This window comes from Colias eurytheme, chromosome 2, assembly GCF_061535395.1.
Source record: "Colias eurytheme isolate Ceu_HAF_F1 chromosome 2, ilColEury1 Martin Lab GWU primary, whole genome shotgun sequence".
In the NCBI taxonomy this organism is placed as follows: Eukaryota; Metazoa; Arthropoda; class Insecta; order Lepidoptera; family Pieridae; genus Colias; species Colias eurytheme.
The window spans coordinates 11,014,447-11,039,457 of NC_142981.1; the positions used below are offsets into that span (position 1 = coordinate 11,014,447).

General features: G+C 32.8%; 1 protein-coding gene across 2 annotated transcripts in view; it reads left to right on the top strand.

Moving 5' to 3' along the window:
- Window positions 1-3,623: 3,623 nt before the first annotated feature.
- Window positions 3,624-25,011, top strand: part of LOC149910686 (pseudouridylate synthase RPUSD2-like) — a 335,797-nt gene continuing 314,409 nt past the window's right edge. For both annotated transcript variants that reach the window (XM_090115981.1, XM_090115988.1), the window contains exon 1: window positions 3,624-3,902. In XM_090115981.1, coding sequence (XP_089972107.1) covers window positions 3,639-3,902 — 264 coding nt within the window. In that variant the 5' untranslated portion in view covers window positions 3,624-3,638. The remainder of the gene's footprint in view (window positions 3,903-25,011) is intronic.

Below are 25,011 nucleotides of genomic sequence, written 5' to 3' on the forward strand. Positions count from 1 at the left end.
TCATGTAATTATTTGTTCATAAATATATAATTACAGATATTTCACTGCTAAATATTATTTACGTGGACACTTTATTTTTGGATGTTCTTAATTGTATATTATACCATTTAACTAAGTAATGCATTCGCATTGGGATGTACAATCTGATTAGAAAATAATGAGGACAACATATACATAGCTTTGATTTTAATTCAACAGATACAATTAATACAATCTTTCTGAAATATTGTTTCCTTCTGGGATTTCAATGTAGATTTACATCCGTAAACCGAACAGTTTGTGCGCGCCATAATAGAATATGTAAGTACCTATGTATAATAAAATTATTACACAAAAAATACGACTGCGTCATCCTTTCGCGCTAGGTAAAGCAAACTAAGCGTGTTTGCTTTACGCGGCCCGCGTCGCCCGACCCCCGCCAGTTCCCCTCCGTTTCTCTGCACAAGTACATTCGTCGCACTACTGTAGGAAATAATGGTAATACTGTGGTAGTACCCACCTCAACGCTTCGCTTATGAGGCGTGCAATAGGTACTTAGGTATTAGTTTTTATTATTGCTGGTTTAGATGTAATTTCCCACGGAATAAATAATTTCCAAGAAGGTATACTTTTGCGAACAATAAATAATACAGGAAACAACGATATACATATTATACTACTAGCTGCGCTCCGCGGTTTCACCCGCTTGGCTCCGCTCCTGTTGGTCTTAGCGTGATGATATATTATAGCCTATAGCATTCCTCGATGTCCGATGAATGGGCTATAGGGGCTATATAATGGGTAGTTCCTGAGATGAGCGCGTTCAAACAAACAAACAAACTCTTCGGCTTTTACTAATATTTTTAGTTAACTACATAATTATACATAAACCAATTTACTTTGTCACATATAATTCAGGAATAAATTACTTACAGTTTGAATGTTGTACCTACCAATTAAAACGAAAATCAGATAAAAAAATTGGTTGTCTGTAAAGTCGGTTTACTGACGATAGTTGAACGTGACAACGGCCTATTGTGCTTCTTTGTCGCTCGTTCCGCGCTCTCGCTTGCACTTCAAGCCTACATGGATGATGGAACGCCTCAGAGCGAGGTAACGCAGCATGAGTCATGTTTTTTCGTGCGTGTAGCCGGCTATCGAATTATAAGACGTTGTCACGTCAAAAAATGTCAAATTATAACCAAAATTACCTAGACATTAAAAAAACATAGCATAAAATTATAATATAAATTAAAAACATAATAATAGATAATAAATACCTACTAAACCAAATACCTACCAGGTTTTTGAATTTGACAGTTAACGGTGCAGTATTTTAGCTTTACTTGTTTATGCATTAAAAATAGTAAAAAAGAATCTGGGCAATTGTATCTTCAACATACTTACTGTAAACTCAAAATTATATACTACGAAACTTAGCCACGAAACTAGAAAATTCAACACGAACACTATTCTTGTTGTAAAATTCCACGGCTATCCTCACGCCATCTATGTTTTCTTTGCATAAGCTAATTAATGTTTGAACTTTAAAATTATTAATGTGACTTGTTCAATTTCCTTTGGTATATTATTTACTTGAATTTTTTAACACTCAAAAACAATAAATTTCTCATAAGACTGGTTCTATTAGTAATTAGACGATTCATGTTCCAAAACATTTTTTTAAATTATTCTCGAATGCCGGTATTTTTTTTTCTCGTATAAGGCCAGTTCGCCAGTACGTTATTTCGATTGTTTTTAAATTGCATTAGTTATAGGTCTACCAGAATCTGATGGCATTTTTATATTTAAGAAATAAAAGATTTTCATATGGCAACTTTATTTGACAACTATCAAATTGGTTGTCAAATTATTTGTCTTCTTCGCAGTTGATGAATAATTTTTAGGATTTTGTCTAAAAAATCTTCGAAAATGTCGAAAAAGCCGCTGCGATCACAAGCAAGAGGTATTGTTTATAATGTGTATAGAAAAATATTCGATGAAGAAGGGTCAAACACATCACAATTTTCAATTTTGAAGATTTTATTGGTAAATTGGACTTACCCGGTTTGATACTTTAGATTAAAAATATTATAAGTAGGTAATTATAATATTGTCTGTTGATTACAATATAATTTTATGTAAACTGGAAATTTTATGTAAAACAGGAGTTTCCAATACGGCTATTCGTCAAGTCCGAGCTGTCCAATTCAATTTTATAATGTGTGTACCTGATAATACTTACGAAAATAAACATAGTTTTATTTTATTTTATAAAAAAATATAAGCAATCTAGTTTTGATCTGCATTATCATTACATCCATATTTTCACATGGCATAATAATAATGAATATACAAAATATAGGTATGCAGTATCAAGATCGTTCAGTCCATTTTCCCTAGGGTTGCACACTCTAAATTTTGATTTCCCTAATTGCCATCAGATTCTGGTTTACCTATAGTATGAGGGGCTTTGGAAATTAAACATACCTATAATAAACATCTTTAAAAAAAGATTATACTTACTTTAATACATCATTTTTATAATAACGACGGTTTTGTGATGTGCAAAGCGTACCAATGTAAAAGATACCTTTCACATTCAAATGACTGTTTATAAAGCGGGTTGATTTTTTCCTAACCCCGTTTTACATGTAAATAAATTCACTCGATGGGGTTAGCTGTCTACAAGCAATTCTTTCAATGTTTTGAATGTAAACCTATGATGTTTTCATGAATGCCAACCTTTTTGTTGATTGTGTTTTGAAATTTAGATATTCGAGATCAAACAACTTAAAATGAAATACCTATGTATAAATATGGCTACTGGATTCTCTACTGAAGTAGATCTTTGTGTTTTATAACAGACAGATAAAACGAATACCTAAATAATATTTCAATGTGTTAAAATCTTTTTTAAATACATAATAATTATTTACAAAACTCAACAAAAACAAATTAATGATCGTTTTTCTCTAATGGCAACTCACAAAAACACAATAATAAAAATACAAGTGATCCAACACAGTCAGTTACAGTAATAACAGAATGTTCGTGTTTTATGAATTTTCGTTATAACATAAATCTTTTGTCACAAAAATCTAATATGATATGTTATGAATAATACGTAAAATAGCGTAAAATGGATTTTGCATCGATTTGACATTCGGCAATCGAAATTTGAGTTTGACAGATGATATAAACAGTCGCGCGCTAGTTGATAAACACGAGCGGTAAATAACCTTATTTTACGAAGTTAGAACGTTTTTAAATATTATAAATTAAAATTATAAGCCAACATAAAATATTATGTGCATGAGTGTTTAAGAATATATATTACGAAAATAAATTTTATATATTGGCCGCATGCTTGCTTTAATATTTTTATAATTTATTGACAGATTATTTTATTATGTATCTATTTCAGTATTTATTATAAAAAGATAAAGCAATCTGTAATCAATAAAATAACATTTGAAATTTCAATTCTATTTGTAACTATCCAACTAAAAATTGTTCTAATTTTCTATCTACTTCTTGCAAAATATAAATATTGAAGCTGAGGGTTTTATTGACTTATGAATAAATTAAAATATCTTATTTCAAATAGCTACTATTTGAAGAGATTATCAGTCAAATTGAATTTGCAAAGTCTCGTAATGGAGTCATTGAAAATAAAAAGTGAGATAAAAATGGAGCATGAGCCCGTGAAAAAAATTAAAAAAGAAAGTGAAGAGGCTAAAGTGAGGACTGTTGGTACGATGTGTGGTGCGTGGAGGCCAGAGGAGGAGTATGGTGGACTGATATTTGTGTTCAAGCAGCGGACGGAGGCTTTGAGCCCCGATCCAATAAATCAGTGTGACTTTCCGGAGAACATTGAAGACTTTTGGGAGGCGAGTCTGAGTGACAACGATGATATTAAGGTAAAATAATTAATAATAACAATTCATTTATTTATTGTAACATCATTGTTCTACTTGTTAGTAACAATATTCTTATATCTATGTTAGTAACAATACATAATTTTATTCTAGTCAATATGATAGTACTTAATTATGAATTAACTATAGTAATTTTCAGTAGATAAAATATTTATTCATTAACATTAATCAAGAACTTAAAAAATTAAAAAACACAATACTACTAATAATATATTAGAACTTTACAGAAATGTTCTAATATTGGCGAATCTACTTTATCGCACAACACTTTCAAGATGCTGTGCACGTGTGAGCACGGGAAAGCTGTCAGTTTGCGCTTGAGCGAACATATTCAAAGCTAGTAAAGTTTAGTAATTTGATATGTAGTTTGATTGAAAATAGACTTAACTTGATCATTATAATTCAGTTACATATTGGTTAAAAATGATTGATTTAAATTTGTGAAGTTTTCATGGTAATATAAACGCATGATGTTCTAAATTTAGTGTATTTAAAATTAACTATTATAGACTACACAGAATAATATTATGTAAAACAAAATGACTAGCTTTTTGTTTTTCAATTTATATTTAGAAACAGGAATTGAAATTTAATAAAGCGCCCTCTATGGGAAAAGTGGTATATTACTAAAATAAGCACTGTTTGTGAAAATTTAATTCAGCGCCATCTAGTGAAGTTTACGTGAACTAATACAAACAGTAGCACGATGTCAGTTCTTATCAGTATAGAGCAAGTCAGTCAGGTGGCATTGGTAGCTAATGCGGGGACCTTAAACTTTATTTTAATAATAATTTATTTAAGTTCGTATACTATGTATGTTGTCATGTATGTATTTACTTTGATAAGTAATAAGGTAGTCATGTTTGCATAAGGTTTATTTAATTTTTAGCATAGATATGTAGAAAATAACCTGGTGGTGAAGGCGTTTATTTAATGCTATGGAAAAAAAATAGGCCATAGGTTTGTTGGAACAGATTTCAGTAACGAGCCGTTTTCAGTGGCCAGCCTCGAGTCCGCTTATGAATAATATTATGTAGGTAAAATTTGATTGGCGTCATAGGTAACATCCTCTTATCAATAATCATTATTAAATGAAACAATTTTATTCAATAACATTTGTTTGTTCAAATAGGTAATTGTGTTAAACCGTATTATTGTACAAAGTGTATTTACGGCTGCACATAATGAAATAACGTAGGAACGCTAAAAGCCTGCTGTGCCTCCATGGGGCTCTTTGGTCAAAGTAGAATACAATACCTAGTTATGCGTATTGTGTTAGTTATTTGTGTGGTATTGTAAGAGTATGTAGGTACTCTAGAGAACGGTGTATAATTTATTAATAAAAAATCAATCGATTAATTATGAAATTGGAGAACAACACAATATAATTTCTTTTGTTTGATTAGATATTTACGAGTTTTACGGATTTTAACTACATTATTATATTACTTAATAGCCCGAAGTTTGGCACACCATATCACATTCCGCTACTTTTCTTTATTTCTCTAAAATGTAAATATAAAAGAAATCTTCTCTAAAAAAATCTCATCACAATCGAAACAATAGTTTCGCAAATAACCCACGACAAATAAACAGGCCAATAATATCAATCTACCTCTTTAATTATCAATTCATGTTTATAAGCGCTGATTGAGCGTTACAAGTAATTTAATCCTCACAAGGATTCCCAATATTGTCTTCAGTTGCGTTTCCCATGTCAAGGGCTAATGCCTCGCTTAGACCTGATCCCAGCTTATGGCCATTATAAATGGTCGGGTAACTAGCGATTTGATTCACTAAACACGAAATTAATAGGGGATTTTCATTTGTCTTATTGTTGGTTGAATTGAAGTCTATTCTTCTTAGTAGTTGGTTTACAATTGAACGTTTGATGATATAATTGACAACAGACCAACATTGTAAATACAAGAGTAAGGAAGCAGGAGGTTGTAAAACATTACCAAAAAACAGTGAAGGTGTGCGTCCGCTATCCTTTTTTTTTGTTGGGTAGAAGTAACTATTGCCCTTTCACATCTGATTTATTCATAGATTATTTTAGACCTGTTTCAGAGTTCAGACACCGTTATATTTGGTCCAAATAGTTCTATAAAAATACCTCCTGAAATATCTTCCCGTTGGAAATGTTCAATTCGTTTGGCGGAAAAATCTTTTGATTGCTGAGTGATGTTCGACTCGTTACTGCTTTGAATCGATTCAACGCTGATTCTAAAGTTGGAAGTTCGCTTCTTTTGTTCCCGTGATTTGATTATTTTCCCGCTATTTCGAACTGCATCCGTAATGCAATTGAGATAATGCTTTTGCATTTGTATCCATTGATCTTGCTCGGAAGATAATGGACTGGTCTCTGCGGTTGCTTGCTTGTTATTCTTAAATACTAGCTGGTGGATTTGTTCGAGAAATAAATATTGTTTGAGCACAAGTACGTATAGTTCAAAGTATGAGAGATCAACAGAGCAAATTGATAAGTTACGGAAGAAAAAATGACAAACTTTTTTTGCATTTCTTACGTTGTGAAAGCGATTTACTAGACATTTATAAGTTAAATAATAATAAATAAAAAAATTGGCAGTAAGTATTATTTGCCATATTTAACCAAACAAAATGAATAAAGAAAATTAAACTGCCAGAAACTCGGCGGCAATCCGTCGTCGATTAATTGATGAGTAGGATTAGTTGTAATTACGTTTTCCGTATTAAAATCAGAACATTTGCGTACGCCGTAATTTCTCGCGTTAAACTTAAGACGCATATTTTGTGTCAACTTCGTGTATTAAGACGTATAATAAAGTATAAAAGCCTCCGCATCAAGCCTTCGCGACGTAAAATTTCAACATTCCCCGAACATTCCTCATACTTGGAACGTTTCGAGATCCTATGTACTTGCTGGATAGATGTTGCTAACGTTCGTGCATATCTCAGACAATTGTTTCTTTGGAACACATGTGGAATACATTATTATATTACGTATTCTCTGTATGGGTACTGTAAGTGGTAAAGCAGTGGGTAAGGAATGAATGCGTTGAAAGGATCCAAGATAAATTACCTACGGATTATCCTGGTGTCCTTGATAAAAAATTTAAATGCAAGAAGTGTTGAAGTTTAATGTTGTTATGAAAACTGTTTTTAATTACAAATGCAAGTTGCCTGCTTAAATGGATAATAAGTACAAAAAACTCGGAACTCAAAAAGTATTTTTACAATTTACCTTCAACCAATTTACGAACTAATTATAATTGGACGTTTCAAGTCGAAAGACATAAACTACAAGACCGCATTAATTAAAGCAGCTACAGTTGAATTAGTCGAGTCGAAAAATGTTCAAATTGGAGAAAAAATAAAGGGTTCGCTCATTCGTAAACATTTCTCCTTGAAATGCGAAGATTTTATAAGATTTCAGAAGAGGTTTCACGCTTAATTGCTCTCATTTGTAGGGGCCGTTTAACAGTTAGGTCCAACAGCTCATTAATATCACTCGAGAATATTTTTTGAAATGAATTTCCAGAAAAATCTTTGGTCGGAGTTTGCTTGATACTTTCTTGATGTTTTGATGGCTGTTCTAAATACAAAATGACCTTACATATAGAGACACAACATAGTCTTTTTTAATGCGATATTGACCTATACGACGCAAAATTACTTGCATATTATGCGATGTTTAATAACTAGGTAACCAATTTACTCTTCAGGCTTAAGTAAATTATTTTGTACACAAAATTTTTCTTTCATAAAATTTCCTTAATTTATGATTACAAAAACTATCCTCGTTCTTAATGACAGCAAAAAATATTTGGAACACAGCATAATATTAAAGGCTCCTTATCAATGTCAGCAACGGAGGCGAATTTCCAATTTAAGCAGAATGTTCATCGGAAAAATTAATTAGGCGGACGAATGACTATCGCAGATTTTGACTACCCTTCGTCCTTGACATGTTTAATATTCTCCGAACGCCTCCAAATAATTAGGTCAAAGATTTTAATACTAATAGCGCACTAAGCTCCAGTGAGCGTGTATTAGATCTTGATTATTAACGTTAATGTTTTGCTTAAGGTTCTCATTTAAAAAGTAATTGCGTTCGCGGTGATTTTCTAGTGGATTTTCGGAAATGACTTTTTGTACTTTAACATTTTTGATTCGGTGATATACCTAAATTATGTCGCATTACTGTGACGCTTGAAATGCGGAAATGTTTTTCAATTTATTTGCTGATTCTGTTTCTTGAAAGGACATAATTTTTACGTAGTTAGTTATAAATTGTAAGGGATTAACCCACCTTTACCTTACAGTAGGTAAAAAAAACATAATTTTAATTATTTATCATCACTATTTAACATTTTAAAACATTTTCATTAACATTATTTTTAAAGTAGGTTGAATTGTCAATGTATATCTATAATATAATATAACAACGGTAAACCTCTTTATTACTTTACCTTAGTTTCGATAAAAATTAATTCTAATAGCAAATTCAAATCTGCCATTACTATTTCGGTTCAAACCGATGCCGCCAACAATACAATTTGTAACAATCGGCCAAATCACTCAAATCTAATTCATACGTTATTCCGTACGAATTGGTGAATAATCCATATGACTCCTGTGATCAATCATTCGATCAAGCGCTGTCAGGTTTTAGCCATCCATCGATGCCAATATGGAGAATCTGGTTATGGTCAGGGACTTAGCGTGTAACTCACGCGTTGCGAGCGTTTGCATACTAATTTATTGCTTAGTACCAGTTCCACTAAAACAGTAGTCATTCGATTACAAAGTCATATCAATACCACTTGATTCGGATAAAGTTTAAACTAAAGAAAATTTGACTTTGATAAATTAATATGTTATGCAATGCAGCTGACATACGGCTTGTGTCTGAATTCAGGAATTGACGCTAAGAATGTCTCAAACCATGCTCTTAATGCTGTTTAAATATTTTCATGTAAATATGTGACAAAAGCTTTCTCAAATCAATTCTCAATTCAGAAACCGGCTGCTGGTATCTTGTTATACACGTCATCTCCCTAGAATTAAACGAAAATCGCTCCGCTTGTCACAGTGTTCACCCTTTACCCAATTCGCCAATCGCTGGCTAGATAAACGATTTAATTGGATCCCTTTGTGAGATAATAGAGTTGTTCCTTCCTATTCGATGATTTAAGATTTTCTGCTTGATTTCACCTGTAATTATTCATAGTGTTGACGTTTTCAATTAATGCTGCGAATGTCATTTCATTTAAGTTACCTATGGAAGATATACCTACGGAATGTCGATAATAAATATTCTCTTATTTTAACTATGTATTGGTTTTTAATTCGAGATTTTTTATATACCTACGCCTTTCCTAATACAATGAGCTTTCGCTCCTTTTTAGTAGCTTTATAACAATCAAAACTATTTATCTTTGTAATTAAAATGTATCGCCATATAATATAATTTACCATAGATTTTTTAAATACATATTATTCCTAACAACATATTAAGAATTCTATATCTAGTAGGTATGTACTAAGTTCCATACATACACATACATCGAGGACCTGGACCATAAATGACCATCGCCATTAAATGAGTCGATTCACCTCCATTATATACCTACTTAATTTACTATATTTATTGTCTCTCAACGCATAATGAAGCATTTTGACCATATCCATCTTCCTCCATATACAGATTCAACAAAAACATATTTAAATAGTCCCATAAATAACTCACCTAAAAGTTCTTTTAGCGACTATTACACATTAAGAAGTTAAAGGCGTTTTTAACGGATTTGAAAGGCAATTTGTTCGTTTTATATTTATCAGGTTCGTATCGTGACTATGCTCATTAATCGGGATAAATAATATCGCTACAGTAGCTTACTTCTATCTATCTGTCCCTAAGTAGATATGCTTTAATCGTTAAACCACAACGGATGAGGAAGGTTCTTCATTACATCTCCCTATGTATCTATGTATGCTTGAATCTTTATAACTATGCAACGGATACTGATGCGGTTTTTTTTAAAAGATAGGGTGATTCAAGAAGAAGGTTTTAGTATATAATTTATTAGGTTTTAGACAAAGCGGGCGAAGCCGTGGGAAGATAGTTACTTATAATTTGTTTAGTTTTTAATAACGCGCGCGAAACTGAGGGCGGAAAGTTAGTAGTAATGCATAAATCGCATTTAGAATCCGATAAACAGCCTTAAAACGAATAAAATAAACGTTTCACAGGTGAACTAATTAAAATTCACCAAAAACGATCTGAACCGGCAGTAAATTATGGAGCGAACGCAAGCGAGGCTCGACTTTTTTCTATCTTTACAACGCTCCCGGGATTCGAACCCGGCTAACATTAATATTAATGCGGCAAGTTGCAAGATGATATTATTTCTGAGTTCGCAAACGCTCTATTATCGTAGCTTACAAGTCCCTAATGAATTTCGTTTATTCTTAATGTGCTTCGCGATTGGCCTTTCACACGAGTAAAACGCTTGTTAGATATCAAACGATTGTATGATTCTCTTATGTATATTTAAGGATATTCGACACATGATTAACACTTAAGTACTGTTTATAGTAGGTATAGTAAACTAACCGTTTTTGAGGTTTTTTGCTTTTTGCTCTCCTTAATCTAGTGATACATTCAGGTTATTCTGTGATGAGCATTTCTCATACTTTATTTATTATTTATACGTTTTATAATAATGTTGTTTAGTGGATGATATAAAAATTTGCGAATTAAAAGACTTCAAGTTTCGTGTTGCACCATTTATAACAGAACCGATTTATGTTATTATCTTTCATTGTTCGAATTATCTCCGCTAGCGGAATAGCAATACTGCATTGAAAAATTCGCTTAAATATAATATAAAGAAAATTCAAGCAGTCGTACAAAGTTCATAAACATTAAATGCATAGGTAATGAAACAAATTACATAACCTAAATATTATAAATATTACAGCCCCTATATTAAACCCGCATACAAAACAAAAACACGCATTTGAACACCAATTAAAAACCACTATGTATAGTTTAAATTCAAGCATAGTGTTGATTTGTGCGGTCGGCGGCAGCGGACTGGAAAGTGCTGGGTTTGATGAGATTCAATACGTGCGTGTATGTATGTATGTACATGTATGATGTAATTGTAGTGGTTTAAACTGTTGGTAGGACAGCGTTTCGGAATTCGGACTATGAGATTATGGTAATTAATAATCTGCTTAGTTCAAGCGGCGCGGCGTGTGTTCTGTATTTTAAGTTGGTAGTTGGAATCTGTATACAATTATATTCCAGGAAAAGTGTTTAATACTAAGTATAGATACCTATACCAATTAAAAAAAATAACTCTTACAAATCCAGAAGTAGTTAGTTAGAAGAGAAGAGAAGAGACATATTGCATAATCATATTCTTGAATCTAAATTAACAACTATACCTACCTTCAAAAAGCTGACAATCTGACAGAATGTAGTTTCTTAACGAATCTAATATGTTGCATGGTGCCATAAATTGTCTTAATGGTTATCTAATTTAATCTTAGCTCATTTCTTAACGAACTACAACCCCTTAACAAAGTAAGACCTCCCAAAGATCGTTGCGAGTCATCAAAACACAAAAACATCGCATTATCCCATTCCGTGTGAACAAACTCTAGAATAATTCGATTACCGCTAATCTGTTAGCAAATTGAAACAATTTTGTGTTCGCGCACATTTCTGATTGAATTAGATCTGATGCGGACCGGATTGGCACGTAATTTGTTATCCGTTGTTTTTGATATTATTGAGTGTTATAATTTGAGTTGTTTTGTATCGATTGTGATGTGTTGGAACTTATGAAACTTGGAAGACGTATTAAGACGTTTGGTGCGATGTATTTCAGACTAGTTTTTAGCTTACACGGAAATAAAATGCTTGTTAAAAAGTAGTATCACACTTTAAACTCCTATATCCAGACATGAAAATCATATCATAAAAGCGCTCCGTTGCGACGTGATAGAAAGTCAAACAAACAAACACAATTTTGCATTTATCTATTATAGTATGTATATGTACACTACAGGTATTATTGCCCTGTTGGTTAAGTGGATACCACATTCGTTCGAAGATGTATTACGGATCGGGTTAAAAGAAAACATTACATTTTTTTGTTTCAATACTGTTTTGATTGCTATCTGCAAACAAAGGTTCTCTGAATATAATATTCGTGTACCGACTTCGCTAATTTAAGTTGAACATCGTACAATAAGCAATATCTTAACTTTAATTGGAGTTTCGGAAGGTCAATTAATTAACAAATATTGGAGCTGGCACTTCTGAATTAAATAGGTACAATTTGTAACTAATAAATAAGCAGCGCGAATGTATTTTAAATTGTTTTTTTTTTTATAAAACGAATGTATTTATTCGAGTATTTGCAAATATACTTCCAATTAAGTACCAACTTTAAGTTTAGTTATTTTTTGTATTAACATCTTATTTAGTTCTTAAATAAATAAGATTTAAATGTGAATGATATGTATGAAATTCCACCCAAAAGTTCGATATTTCACTACGTAGGTATACGAACCTAATGAATTCAGGACATTGATACAGGATTAACATTTTAGGTATTTTTTATACGACCAGAGATGGAAGGAACGTTCACTTTATATAATATAAGTAATATAATAATTAAATAACACTCAACTTATTTGTAAAGCTCTTAGCGCTAAATATCCCAGTGTCGCGTTGCTACTCGAAAATTTCACTGATATTTTAATTATTTATGATCTTCTAAATTACGAGGGTATCTATCAATGTCAAGTTAGTAATAAAATGGCTCCACACCCCAATATTTAATAAAACCAGTTATTTATCAAGCGTTTGTCCGTTCGACGGGTTGCTTACTAAGTTTTTATGAAGACCTTTCCTTATAAATTTTTATTGTAACTAAGTGTAAGAAGTAGGTTCTTATTAGGTTAAAATGGTATTATTTTTTAACAGACAAATGTGCCGAAATATACCTTTTTAGATACTTGTATGAAGAGAAAGAGAAGGAATAAGATCAACCGTCTTTATAGAATTCATCACTATTCATTAAAATGTACCTAGTTATTAGTTTTAGTGTGTTGCATATTATGTAATTCACTAAGGCACTTCATTCAATGTGGGTATGTTTCTTTAAAATAATTTTATTATAATATTTAAATAACTTTGTTTCCTATAGCGACGTGTGTAATGAAGTAAAAGGTTATGATTAACGCTCATGTCTTACCGGAGCCGATAAACATCCAAGGAGTCTCTCTCGAGATTGTTCAAGAGTATGTCTACCTAGGGCAAACGCTCCAACTAGGTGGGAACAATTTCGAGAGAGAAATCAACAGGAGGATACAGCTGGGTTGGGCAGCTTTTGGTAAACTACGTCGAGTCTTCTCGTCGTCACTACCACAATGCCTCAAGACAAAGGTATTTAATCAGTGCGTCCTACCAGTCATGACCTACGGAGCCGAGACGTGGACACTGACAGTGCGACTGGTCCACCAACTCAAAGTCGCTCAGCGAGCTATGGAGAGAGCTATGCTCGGTATTTCTCTAAGGGACCAAGTCCGAAACGAAGTAATTCGCCAGAGAACAAAAGTAACCGACATAGCTCAACGAATTAGCAAGCTGAAGTGGCAGTGGGCCGGTCATATGTGCCGCAGAACGGACAACCGCTGGGGCACACATGTCTTAGAGTGGAGACCGCGACTCGGCAAACGTAGCGTAGGACGCCCTGCTACACGGTGGAGTGACGACGTTCGCAAGGTTGCAGGCCATAACTGGCGGCAAAGAGCCAACGACCGGGCTCAGTGGCGTGCATTAGGAGAGGCCTACGTCCAGCAGTGGACATCGAAGGGCTGATGATTGATTGATTGATTGATTTCAGAAAATTTGTAGCTGCTAATGAAATGCAAATGTATTTCTATCGTAAATTTATATCTATAAAACAACATTAGTAATTTACATAATCCTGTAGATTTCATAAATTTCGCCGTAAATCCCTTACAAAAAATTAACGATGGTTTTGCGTGTTTTCTTTTTATAATTTATTACCGAAGTTTGGAGTGAAATGTAGTCTTGTGAAGCATGCTTTCTGAAAGATATAGCTGGATATTGTATCCTATTTACTTAATCGAATATTGGCGTATAGCCAGGGTTTGTTTGCGAGAATTTAATTGGCTTTCAAATAAATGAGGGTATAGTTTAATAACTGTTATAACTTGAGCGATAACTCAGGTTATACAATTAGCAATCACGGTGATTGCGGGATAGTTACGGGACTTTTGTGTGAACAATTCATTAATGCTTTTGTTTATACAGCTTATAAAGATTTTACTTGCGTTCGTGTTCAAAAAGATAACACAAAATATGTAATATTTAACTTGATAATTGGAGAATTTGAAAGTTTCAATGAGTCTTTATAACAACAACTAAGTTAAGTTGTAATTAGGATATACAGGACTAGCTTTCCGCCCTCAGCTTCGCTCGCGTTTTAAAATAAAAATCCGCATAGTTCTCGTTCCCGTGGGATTTCCGGGATATAACCTATCCTATGTGTTAATCGTTACCCTCTATATGTGTGCTAAATTTCATTGTAATTTGCGAGAAATAGTAACAAACTTACATACCGACACATACACATGTACATTCATCCTCACAAACTTTCGCATTTATAATATTAGTAGAATTAGGTAATTTAATCGTAGTAAATTATATTACAATTAATATATAGATATTTAGTCTCATTAACGTGAAATCCAAACAAATATTAGCCCTAAATTGTTGCGGTTTGAGAGATTACAGGATGCGGTTATGTGGGCGTCTAATTCTTTCAGCCTTCCCTTTTAATTAGGGGCAAACAATGCTGCCCTAAATTAATACGGATTTGCCCCTGACGGCCCGTCGTTGCCCTTTAATAAGACGGAAAAATTAATTTATTAAAATGGTACCGGATTGCTAAGTCAATTATACTGATACATTAAAAGTAATAATGTTCAATTTATTTTAGATTTACGAGCTGTTTCTGCTTTCGTTTTGAAACTCCCTTTTTAAGATTTTTTGCTGATTATGGTATCAACAAATACATTGTTTCAATTGTATTCACTAGCTAGAAAAGTAGAATAATGCCATATGAAAAAGTTTGGATATTTTTAAAACTGCAATTCACAGATACCTACCAATAGGAGTTTAGAAATCACTGCATAAAAGAGCAAAAAAAATTTGCTATCACCTCATTGTCTAGAATTAGAAAGATTTAAAAAAAATCAATCACACCCACGCAAACAGCAAACGCAGCGGAATTGACGGCTTGATAAAGTGCTGGAACGTTCCAGAATATTCGAGTAGCGAATGATTGAACAGGATTACTTCATCCATCATATTCATGAATTCCTTATTGAGCGGCATATGGGCACACCGAGCAATAAGTTAGCAATCCGCTGGCCGAATCGCACATCTTCATAAACACCTCGGTTGGCGTAGATTGATAGCCGCAGACTTCATTGCATATTTATTGGCCCGCTTAACTCTAATGCCCTGTTCACAATGGGCAACGTTGGACGAGGAAAGGCAATCACGATAGTGGGAAACTAAATGTCTATAATCGGCCGTCATTGTATGGGCTCTTTTCTCAATGCGTTGCGTGAGTAGCGGCAAACATCGACGATCATTTGTTGGGCCAACGGTGGCCATTATGGAGAGGGCCCATGAAACGATCTGAGATCGCCCAAGGTATATCGGATCGCAAATTGGATTCTCTCCGCGGTCGCTGGGACACGTTTAAAATGGTGAAAAATATCGCTTTGTTACGTGTGAATTGAATGAAAATGTACTGGTGATATATTTAAAATGGTTCGGAATAAATCTTGGGAGCGGAAAGGTCGAGTTACGTTTGCTACTATACTTACCTAATATACTATATTATATACTAAGGATCTACTATTGCTTCGTTAAATACTATCTACTAGTTTAGGAAAAAGTTATTAGTTAAATATTTAAGTCCTTCTACATGAATCTCGGATAATACACGAATAAAATAAAAGCTTGTTTTTTTCAGTTACGATAGTTTTTTGGTTAAAACAGTTTTTTTTAAGAAATTAAGATTAATCTTTTAATATCATTAAGAAAGTCAAATGGTGATACTTCAATTATTTAGCGATAAAAACGTTGATAAGTTTAACTTTTTCTTAAACACAAATTTCACAAAACTCCATAACTCTCTTTGATGTTAACTGTACACGATCAAAATAAATATATTTTGCTGTTTCAAAACTGTTTACATGGTTTTTATATTTTCCCAAACGCGATGGAAAAAGGTTTCTCGGAAAACTTGATGAGTTTCGCTTCCCGTTGGAAATTTAACCCTCGTGATGTTATATTATGTGTGTTCATTGTTTTGTAAAAGTTGTAAAACGGCAAAGATTTAAAAGTAGAGCAGTGTAAAAAACAGTAAGCATATTTTATTTTATTATAAACTAGCGGTCCGCCCCGGCTTCGCCCGTGGTACATGTTTACGTTTTCTCTACATAAGAACCATCCTCGTACTTCAAGGAATATAATAAAAAAAGAATTATCGAAATCGGTTCAGCCGTTCTCGAGTTATGCGCTTACCAACACATTTTGCGATTCATTTTTATATATAAGATATATTAAACATATATTAAAGATCTACGCGGTTAGCTAAATAAAATATAATTTGTTTAAGGTACTTAATAGTAGTAAGAGGTTTTATTTCCGTCGTAGATAGGCTGTGGGAGTTCAGTCAGATTAGACTTAATATTGAATCCCGAAATATCATTAAGTAATTAATGTACTATTATTATTCGATATAATATATTATTAATTCTTTGTCCACATTCTTTGGCGAAAAGTAATGAATCTAACCTCAAGATTTAGTAAAGTAATATCAATATCCGTAGAGCAGTTTACACTGTAGAGCTAATTTTTTACTCAATTTCAAATGCAATTTATTAAGTATATTATGTATCAATAATGTGTTTGGACAGTTTTTTAGTTAGATATATTTAAGCTATTATGCGATCAATACCCAAATAGGTATATTGAGATGCATATTTTTTCTGCAAAAATAAACCAAAATAAGTTCCTTGTTTTTAATACGTTTTCCATGCTGAAATTTAATATTTTAGTAGCCGTTGTGATTAAAGTTGAATGTATTGATACAGTTCGTAATAAATATTGACAAAAATTCACAACCGTTCGTGTTTTTTTGTATTAACTATCAGAGCGGTTGATAAAAGGATGAAAGGCGTTACTTGTATATTTTGCATAAAAGGCAATGATAATGATTTTTAATTTTTATATTTTGATGTAATTTGTGTTTGATTTATTGAGCTATTGCATAGATCTATCGCGGGCCTTGAGCGCGGGGACCGAATCGAGAAATTCCGTAACGAAAAAACCTCACGCTCCCCACTCCGACGGGCTCGGAGGTGTGGCTTGAAGGCATGCTATGCAATAGCTTTACCGCGGCAGTCCCCGAGTGCCACACGTCTTTTTTTGTTTATGATAAAAGACTATGATGATGAACGAGGACTTATCGACTTGGTTTTTGGTTACGGTTTCGCTTTTTTGTCTTTTAGCTACGAACATTTGGTTATAAATTGCCAAGAAGAATGAAACGAAAGAATAAAAATAATTTTTCTTACATTTTGAATGTATAATTTATGATGAGAGTAGGGTTGCCAACATTTCATCATCAAAATATAGTATTTTCCAAAATAAGGTGTAAAAAATATAGTACATTTAAAAAAAATATAGTATTTAATGGGAAATACAAAAAATATAGACAAATATATTTTATTACACGCTTTATATTAGCTTCACCTGTATGTTTGTAACCGACTTCTTTGGGCGCGATTTTGACCCACTTTAAACGGCCAGATTTCGTTCAAACTTTGTAGATTTATTGAGGACCGATGACAATACACTAATTTGATAAAATAAATAATAGTTAAAAAAAAATAAAAAATACGCTTTTTATAGAAAACCGACCTAAAAGCGTGTTTTTTAGTTTTTTTAAACTATTATTATTTTTATAAATACTATATTTTTTGCACTTCTTGCACTGTGTAACAGCTTTTTGTTTAAAATAAACTAGCTTTCCGCCCGCGGCTTCGCCCGCTTTGCCTAAAACATAATAAATATATACTAAAACCCTCCTCTTGAATCACTCTATCTATTAAAAACAACCGCATCAAAATCCGTTGCGTAGTTTTAAAGATTTAAGCATACATAATACATAGGGACATAGGGACAGTGAAAGCAACTTTGTTTTAAATTGTCACATTCAATTTTTAGATTAATATAAATCAAAAGCTCATTTTTTATCAATGATACACTACTTCTGTTTCTTTCTTCTCGCCACTGGTAGGTATATATGCGCAATAGGTTATATGACTTCTTAACAATGAATAGGCGCGTTCTTATTTTTTTTAATGAAGGATTTGTTTGTTACATTTGTCGGTGTTGAAAATATAGTATTTTTGCGTACTATATATGTTTTCAACAGTATATAGTACCTACGCAGACCCGAAATATAGTACAATACTATATATTATAGTACGGTTGGCAACCCTAGATGAGAGCCTTATATTTTTGGTTTATGTCTGAAGGCACTGTTCTGTCTTACAAAGCTTTATACAACACAAAAGGTATAAATGTTGAACGCAAAATAAATCCAATCCCTAAAATATTATACCTTTCATCAGATCAGTTTATTATAATTTTTAAAGAAAGAAACATTGAAGTATTTTAGAATAATATTGTTTCTATCTCTGTGTAAAACCTACTAGAAAAAAAAAATTATTGGGAAGAAGTTTTAGTACCTACAAGAGTGCATTTATTACAAAGATATGTATAGGATTGTTTAACTATAGAAATTGTTGCAAGTCACTAAAACAATTTCCTCATGTCGACAAAAGGCAAACACATAGCTAAAACTAATTTGCTTTACCCGAAGAGGTCACGGGAAAAATATTTTTTAGATTTAAATTAGCGTATTCGTAAACTGGTTTATGTTTACAGGGAATTGAACTGAATGCCTTTTGAATGTAATGGTTTCATTCATTAAGCTTTAGCTTGGCTGAGAGTTACCAGACTGGGTATAAGAGCCTGTTGCCATGACAACGGTTGATATTTTTGTCGAATAGACGGTAGAGAGAATTTTGGACATTCTCTGTTCCTATTGTAATCTATTGTTATGATTGGAGGCATCTTTATATTGTTAATTTATATTGAAAACATTTATTCTTACAACAGACGGTAAATACAAATTATTTTTAAATTAATTTTCGTTAAATCTGTGTAGGTATAGAGATAATAATGATATACTTGACTTAAATATATTAACGACGTTGTAGACTAGACCTTATAATAAAAAACCTTTTGTGGTCGTGGGATTTCTTAAAGCTTTTTTATTTTATTTTAATATTGTTTGTTATTTACACAATAAAGTAAATAAATAAGGTGCTCTTAATTCTATTTTACCAATAAAAACCGAGAAAACTCAATTTATACGAAGAAAATATAATCTATGTACCTTCCAATAAATGATATCATTCTTCAAGCGAATCGACGTTTATCATTTCACAAAGTTGCAAGTCATTGAGGCAATAAGCTGATAGCCGAATAAATAGTCTCGCAAACATAAGTGACTTGATTCGGAAAAAACAGTATTAATTCCAGAGCGGAAAAGGGACAGAGCTATATAATTCGTATAGTGCCATCACTTTCGCACGTCTGCTTTATCACGTCATAGTAACGTCCAGGTGTAAAATAATTTCGTCCAGTCACGTAGGTAGGTACATATGAGCGAGATTGTATTGACTGTTTGTCTGTTTGCTTTCTATTATTGCGTGATTGGTTTGATTGAAGATAAGATGAGATTGTGAATGATTGTTGTTTTTAGTGGGAATTGGCATGAAATAGGTTCAATGAGGCGTTCAAATAGTAATATACGTGGGAGACAGTATTTAAACGCTATGGTATTTATAGGCAAGGGGTTGATTGTTTAAACTTTATCTGACATCTAGCCAACTCTATAGATATAGGTAATAAGATATAGGTACCATTCATCTATTCTACCATCCATTGTATTTTGTTGAACTGTTTTGGATATGTTGATTTACAGACCTACTTATCTTTCTAAGCAATTAACAGAATATGAACACGATTTGATAATACACAACTTAATTTAAACATGTTGGATATAGGCAAAATTAAGGCCTCTAAATAATGTTTTAACTTCTAATAAATATAGCGCGTGTTTCTTAATTAAATATTTAGCACAATATTATAAAATCGTTCTTGATAAAGCGTGATAAAGTGGCTCATATATTAACACCTCACGTATTAATAAATTATTGTCAGCAAATTTTAAGCTGAATTTATATTATATTTTTTCAGTCTTACGCTATAGGTACCACTATAAAGATACGATTATAAATTAGGTACATATTTGTGTGTTTGTTGTTTAAGTACAAGGTTTCTAATGCCTATATAAATATTTCGAGAAAATCTTACTAATATTGTAAATATGAAAGTTTGTGAGGATTGATGGATGTTTGTTACTCTTTCACGTAAATACTATTGAACCGATTACGATGAAATTTTGTAGGTAGATACATGAAGACCCAGAATAAGACATAGGCATTTTATCGCGGAAATCCAACAGGAACAGGGACTATGCGGATTTTCTTTTAAAAACGCAGGTGAAAATCTAGTTCATCCATAAAAACTTTACCTTACTAAATTAACGCATTGCAGATATTTAACCCATAAATATGAACTACAGACATCGGAATCACGACAACAAACCAAGTAAATTAAACTGTACGTACCAGGAACAAGTACAAAAACAAAAGTAATTAAAAGTTGATAATATAAGAATGGTAACAAAAATGTTGCACATTTTACGCTAAGCCCCGGTTGTAATTAAAACTGATAATGACTCGGAGGCAGTAAATTGTGCACGAAACAACCAAGGTTAAGTATTCATTTAGACGCTTCGTTATGAAGCAGATTCGACGTGTAATTATTTGTTAAGTGCCTATTTTGGAGTTATTTTCTTGGGTCGTGGTATTCTTCGAGTATGTGGATAAATAGGTTAGGTATGTGTTATTGTTGCCTATAACCTACCTGATGAACTAATTTCAAACTAATCGTTGTCTGTCTGAAAAACCCAACAATACTATTGATTACCGGCAAATGCTTTGATCTTTTTACTGTTTTTCGTTATAAAAACTTGTAACTATAATTTGTTAGTCACTCACTAAACAGTCCACCGATTTATTTTGTCTTTTACCTAAACATTAGGATAGAAATACGCTATTTATTAGTACAGAATCTAAGCATTCCACGCCAAATTCAGCCTTAAAGACCTGTCTTATTAGGAAATAAAAAATTAAGTCCCGTAAAATAGGCTCATTCCGATCACGGTTTCAAAGACGAATTTCAACAAAGTGCACACGCTAGAAAGGTCCTGAAATATGGGATTGTTACGTGGGAACCTTATATCAGTAGACTCGTTGCGTACCGCGGTTTTAAACATATATACGTCTTGGAAATATCAGTAAAATAAGGGGCCTAAGAAGTATCTTAATCAGTAGTCATCTCAGTAGTAATCTGTAGTAACTGATTACAGTGAAAATCACGTCCAGTACAGCCGTTCCAGAGGTAAGCCGGAACCAGACAAAAATTGTAAAATAAAGGTACTATTTAAATGTGTGTACCGTGTATACAATATGGATATTGTATACACGGTACACACATTTAAATGGATGGATGGATGGATGGATCTATATGCATGTAAAATGCGGTTATATTAACACGCTTGTCTTAGCTTCACTAGTATGTTTCTATATAACCGACCGTGTTTATTGTAGATAATATTACACACAGAAACTCCAATATTATTATTAGTAAATATATATACTATAGTTGGATATGTGTTTGATTTGAAAATATTGATCACACTTGATTTGTGGCTACTCTAGGCGACCCATTTCTGAAGGCTGTAGGCGGTTGTCGCCTACGCCGTTTGACAAAGAAATATTTGGGTACATTTGTTATCGCTTTATGACTTGGTATTAAATGTGGGATATATTGTATTGTTACTTTTGATGGATATTTCATATTTATGTTTAAGCCATCTTGTTTATTATATATCAGATATGATTTGGAATGCAGTAATATTAACCATATCTTGTGTAAAGATTAGTTTGTTCTCGGAGGCAACTAAAAGTTTATAGTCGTTAGAGTAGGTACTATAAGTAAGGTAAGGTATTGTAAGTAGGTTCTACTCGGAATAACTATTTAGTTCTGTGGTTCCACCAACAATAGCAATAGATATTTGAATAAGTGGTACCTATTTATAAAAACCATACCCATTTCTTTTATTATCTCCTAACTATTAGGCGCCTTTTTATAATTATTATAGACATAATTATGTCTAGGATAATAAGTTTAATGTACCATAGCCAACGAAAAATTCGCATAATTACTTAGTCCATCACAATACGAAGTTGTTCAAACAACTTACTGAAAATTCTAAACACTGCGACACACAAATCATTTATTATTCTCCAAGTAAATTTAGGAAACACTTAGAGCGTTTTACGAGTGTCTTCAGTAATTTATATAGTCGCAGAAATGATAATTAATAGCGCATGAAACTCGCCGTAAAATGGTTTTTATGACCGAATCGAATAAGTGTACACTATGTGTAGGAATAGAGATGACGAAGACCTCGGATAGAGCGGTTTAAAACTTGTCGTTAAGTGATTTTCGTATTAAGTCAATACTTAGCAAATAGTCTGTAGATATAAGAGCTGAAACTATCATACAATCGGTAATATGTGTCCTCTCGATGAAAAAGCGCCCACGTTACTTGATTGATAATAATATTTGCGAAAGGCGCGACGTTCATATATCCATTTAAAGATTATTATTATTATCTTATTTAGATGAAAATACAAACCGAAATTAAGTAACTTCAGTTTGACCCATAAAACACCCAGACGTTAAAACACTAATTACCCCCAAGTACACAAACGTTGCCCCTAATGTTCTAATGAAGTGAAAGTAGCCGAATTTGCCGTTCCGTTCGATGAGTATATAGACGCCTGTCGAAACTTAATAGCTTGCTATAATGAAAATAAGTGAGGTACCTAATGCTTTCCTAAATGCTAAGGGAGGTTATAATTTACATCTGTATGCGTAACTTGATCATTTCTGGATGTTATTTTGTTGTTATTTGTTTATAACGTTAAAGATTAGAAACTTCGCTATGCAATCTTATTAAAGCGAGATTTAATAAGTGCGTCAAAATATTATATTGTCACCGATCCAAGATAAGTGCTTTATTAAAACGCGCTAGTAAATTTGTCGTAAATCGTTTCTATAGAAATTTTGCGGTAGTTGAAATTCTATTATAGATTGTTAAGAGTCATCTGTAGAACACAATGATGCAACAACTAACGAGGCAATTCTGCTTTGTAATGCCTTTGAAATACGTGTCATTTTATTAGGATTCCGTATCTTTTACAGATAACCCTAATTTTGAGTAAATTAGGGTTATCTGTGCAATCTCAAGTCAAATCAAGTGCAATCTAGAGCTATTAGAACATTAAACAAAGGATAATTTTACCAGTAAACAAACGTCTCCAATAAAAGTGAAAATTTACGAAACGGTTAAAAAGAGCATTCTGTATCAGTGAGTAAGCGCGGGTTTTTTGATGTTTTAACGCAATTTGTATCCAACGTTGCGACAAACCGTGAGTAGGGTAGCATTTAAACGTGTTTGCTGAAGAATGGAGGTTGGTTGTAGTACCAATGATAAGCGAAAGCGGTAAAATAACATTAAAAAAAAAGATTTCGTCATTAGGTGGTGTGGAGAAGAGTTCTATGAAACACGTGTTAACAATGGATTTGACGAAAACGATTATTAACATGTCTTTTTTATTTTGTAGATATTTTCCATCTTTTCAATATGGCGGCGCGAGCAGATAACAATAGAGATAGAGATAACAAGCGATAAATGGTGGGCGTTCGGTTAACGCATTTTTTTCACCAAATTACTAATAGCATGGAAAACATTACATTCATCCGCTTCATCTGCTAACCTACGATATTTGAATCGTAAACTAAAATATCGCTCACCGCACTTTGTCAATACACAACCAAGTTATTTTCGCGTAATGTCCTGCCTTGTCGCACGGGCAAAATTCATTAAGTGTATCCAAAAGGACACGTGCGTTCTTTTACAGAAGGGGGGAGGGCCTGAAGTGGGGGGTGTTTCCCGCGTTTTTACTTCACGGAAGGGTGATGGTCTTACTCTTGAAGCCTTTTATGTGTCCCGGAGTGGGGTTTTACGCGCTTGGTATCGAATTTTGGCGCGTAAATAGACTTTAGTTTACGTATTTTTAGTGTTAAAATACCTAGCTGTTCTATTTGCAGTTATTTTCTATTATTTAAATCAAAAACTATTCGCACAATAAAGAGATAATTTACATTAAGTACCTTTTATTAAGAAAAATAGTACAGATATTAAGACAACCAAATCAAGAAAATGGTCAGAAATTGAATATATATAAGGATAAGAAGGCCGGTATACCGACATGTAGGTATCTGTTATAATATTCGGATGTCGTCCGGCTGTGGCTAAACTAAACTTATAACCTCATATTGTTATTATTAATTACTACTTAAATAATAAGAGAGTGAAGTGCAAACAATTTGTTAACAAAATCCTTCCTCAAAAATTCGCGTAGCAAACATGATAAATGTGGCATATCAAAAGTTTAAATTTAAGATGAGGCCCTCGGGAGGCTCTGCTGTGCCCACGTACTTGCAATTTGTTAAAACGAAAACTGGCTATGTTCGTAACGGTATTGCATATACACTACTGGGGTGGAGATAAATAAATATTTCTTATATATTAGATGGTATTGAGTTATGTACTTTGTGTTATGGTATCTAGAGAGTAGAAAAGTCACAACTCTAGATCCATATATTTATTTTATTTTAATTTATCTGGGATAACAAACAGGA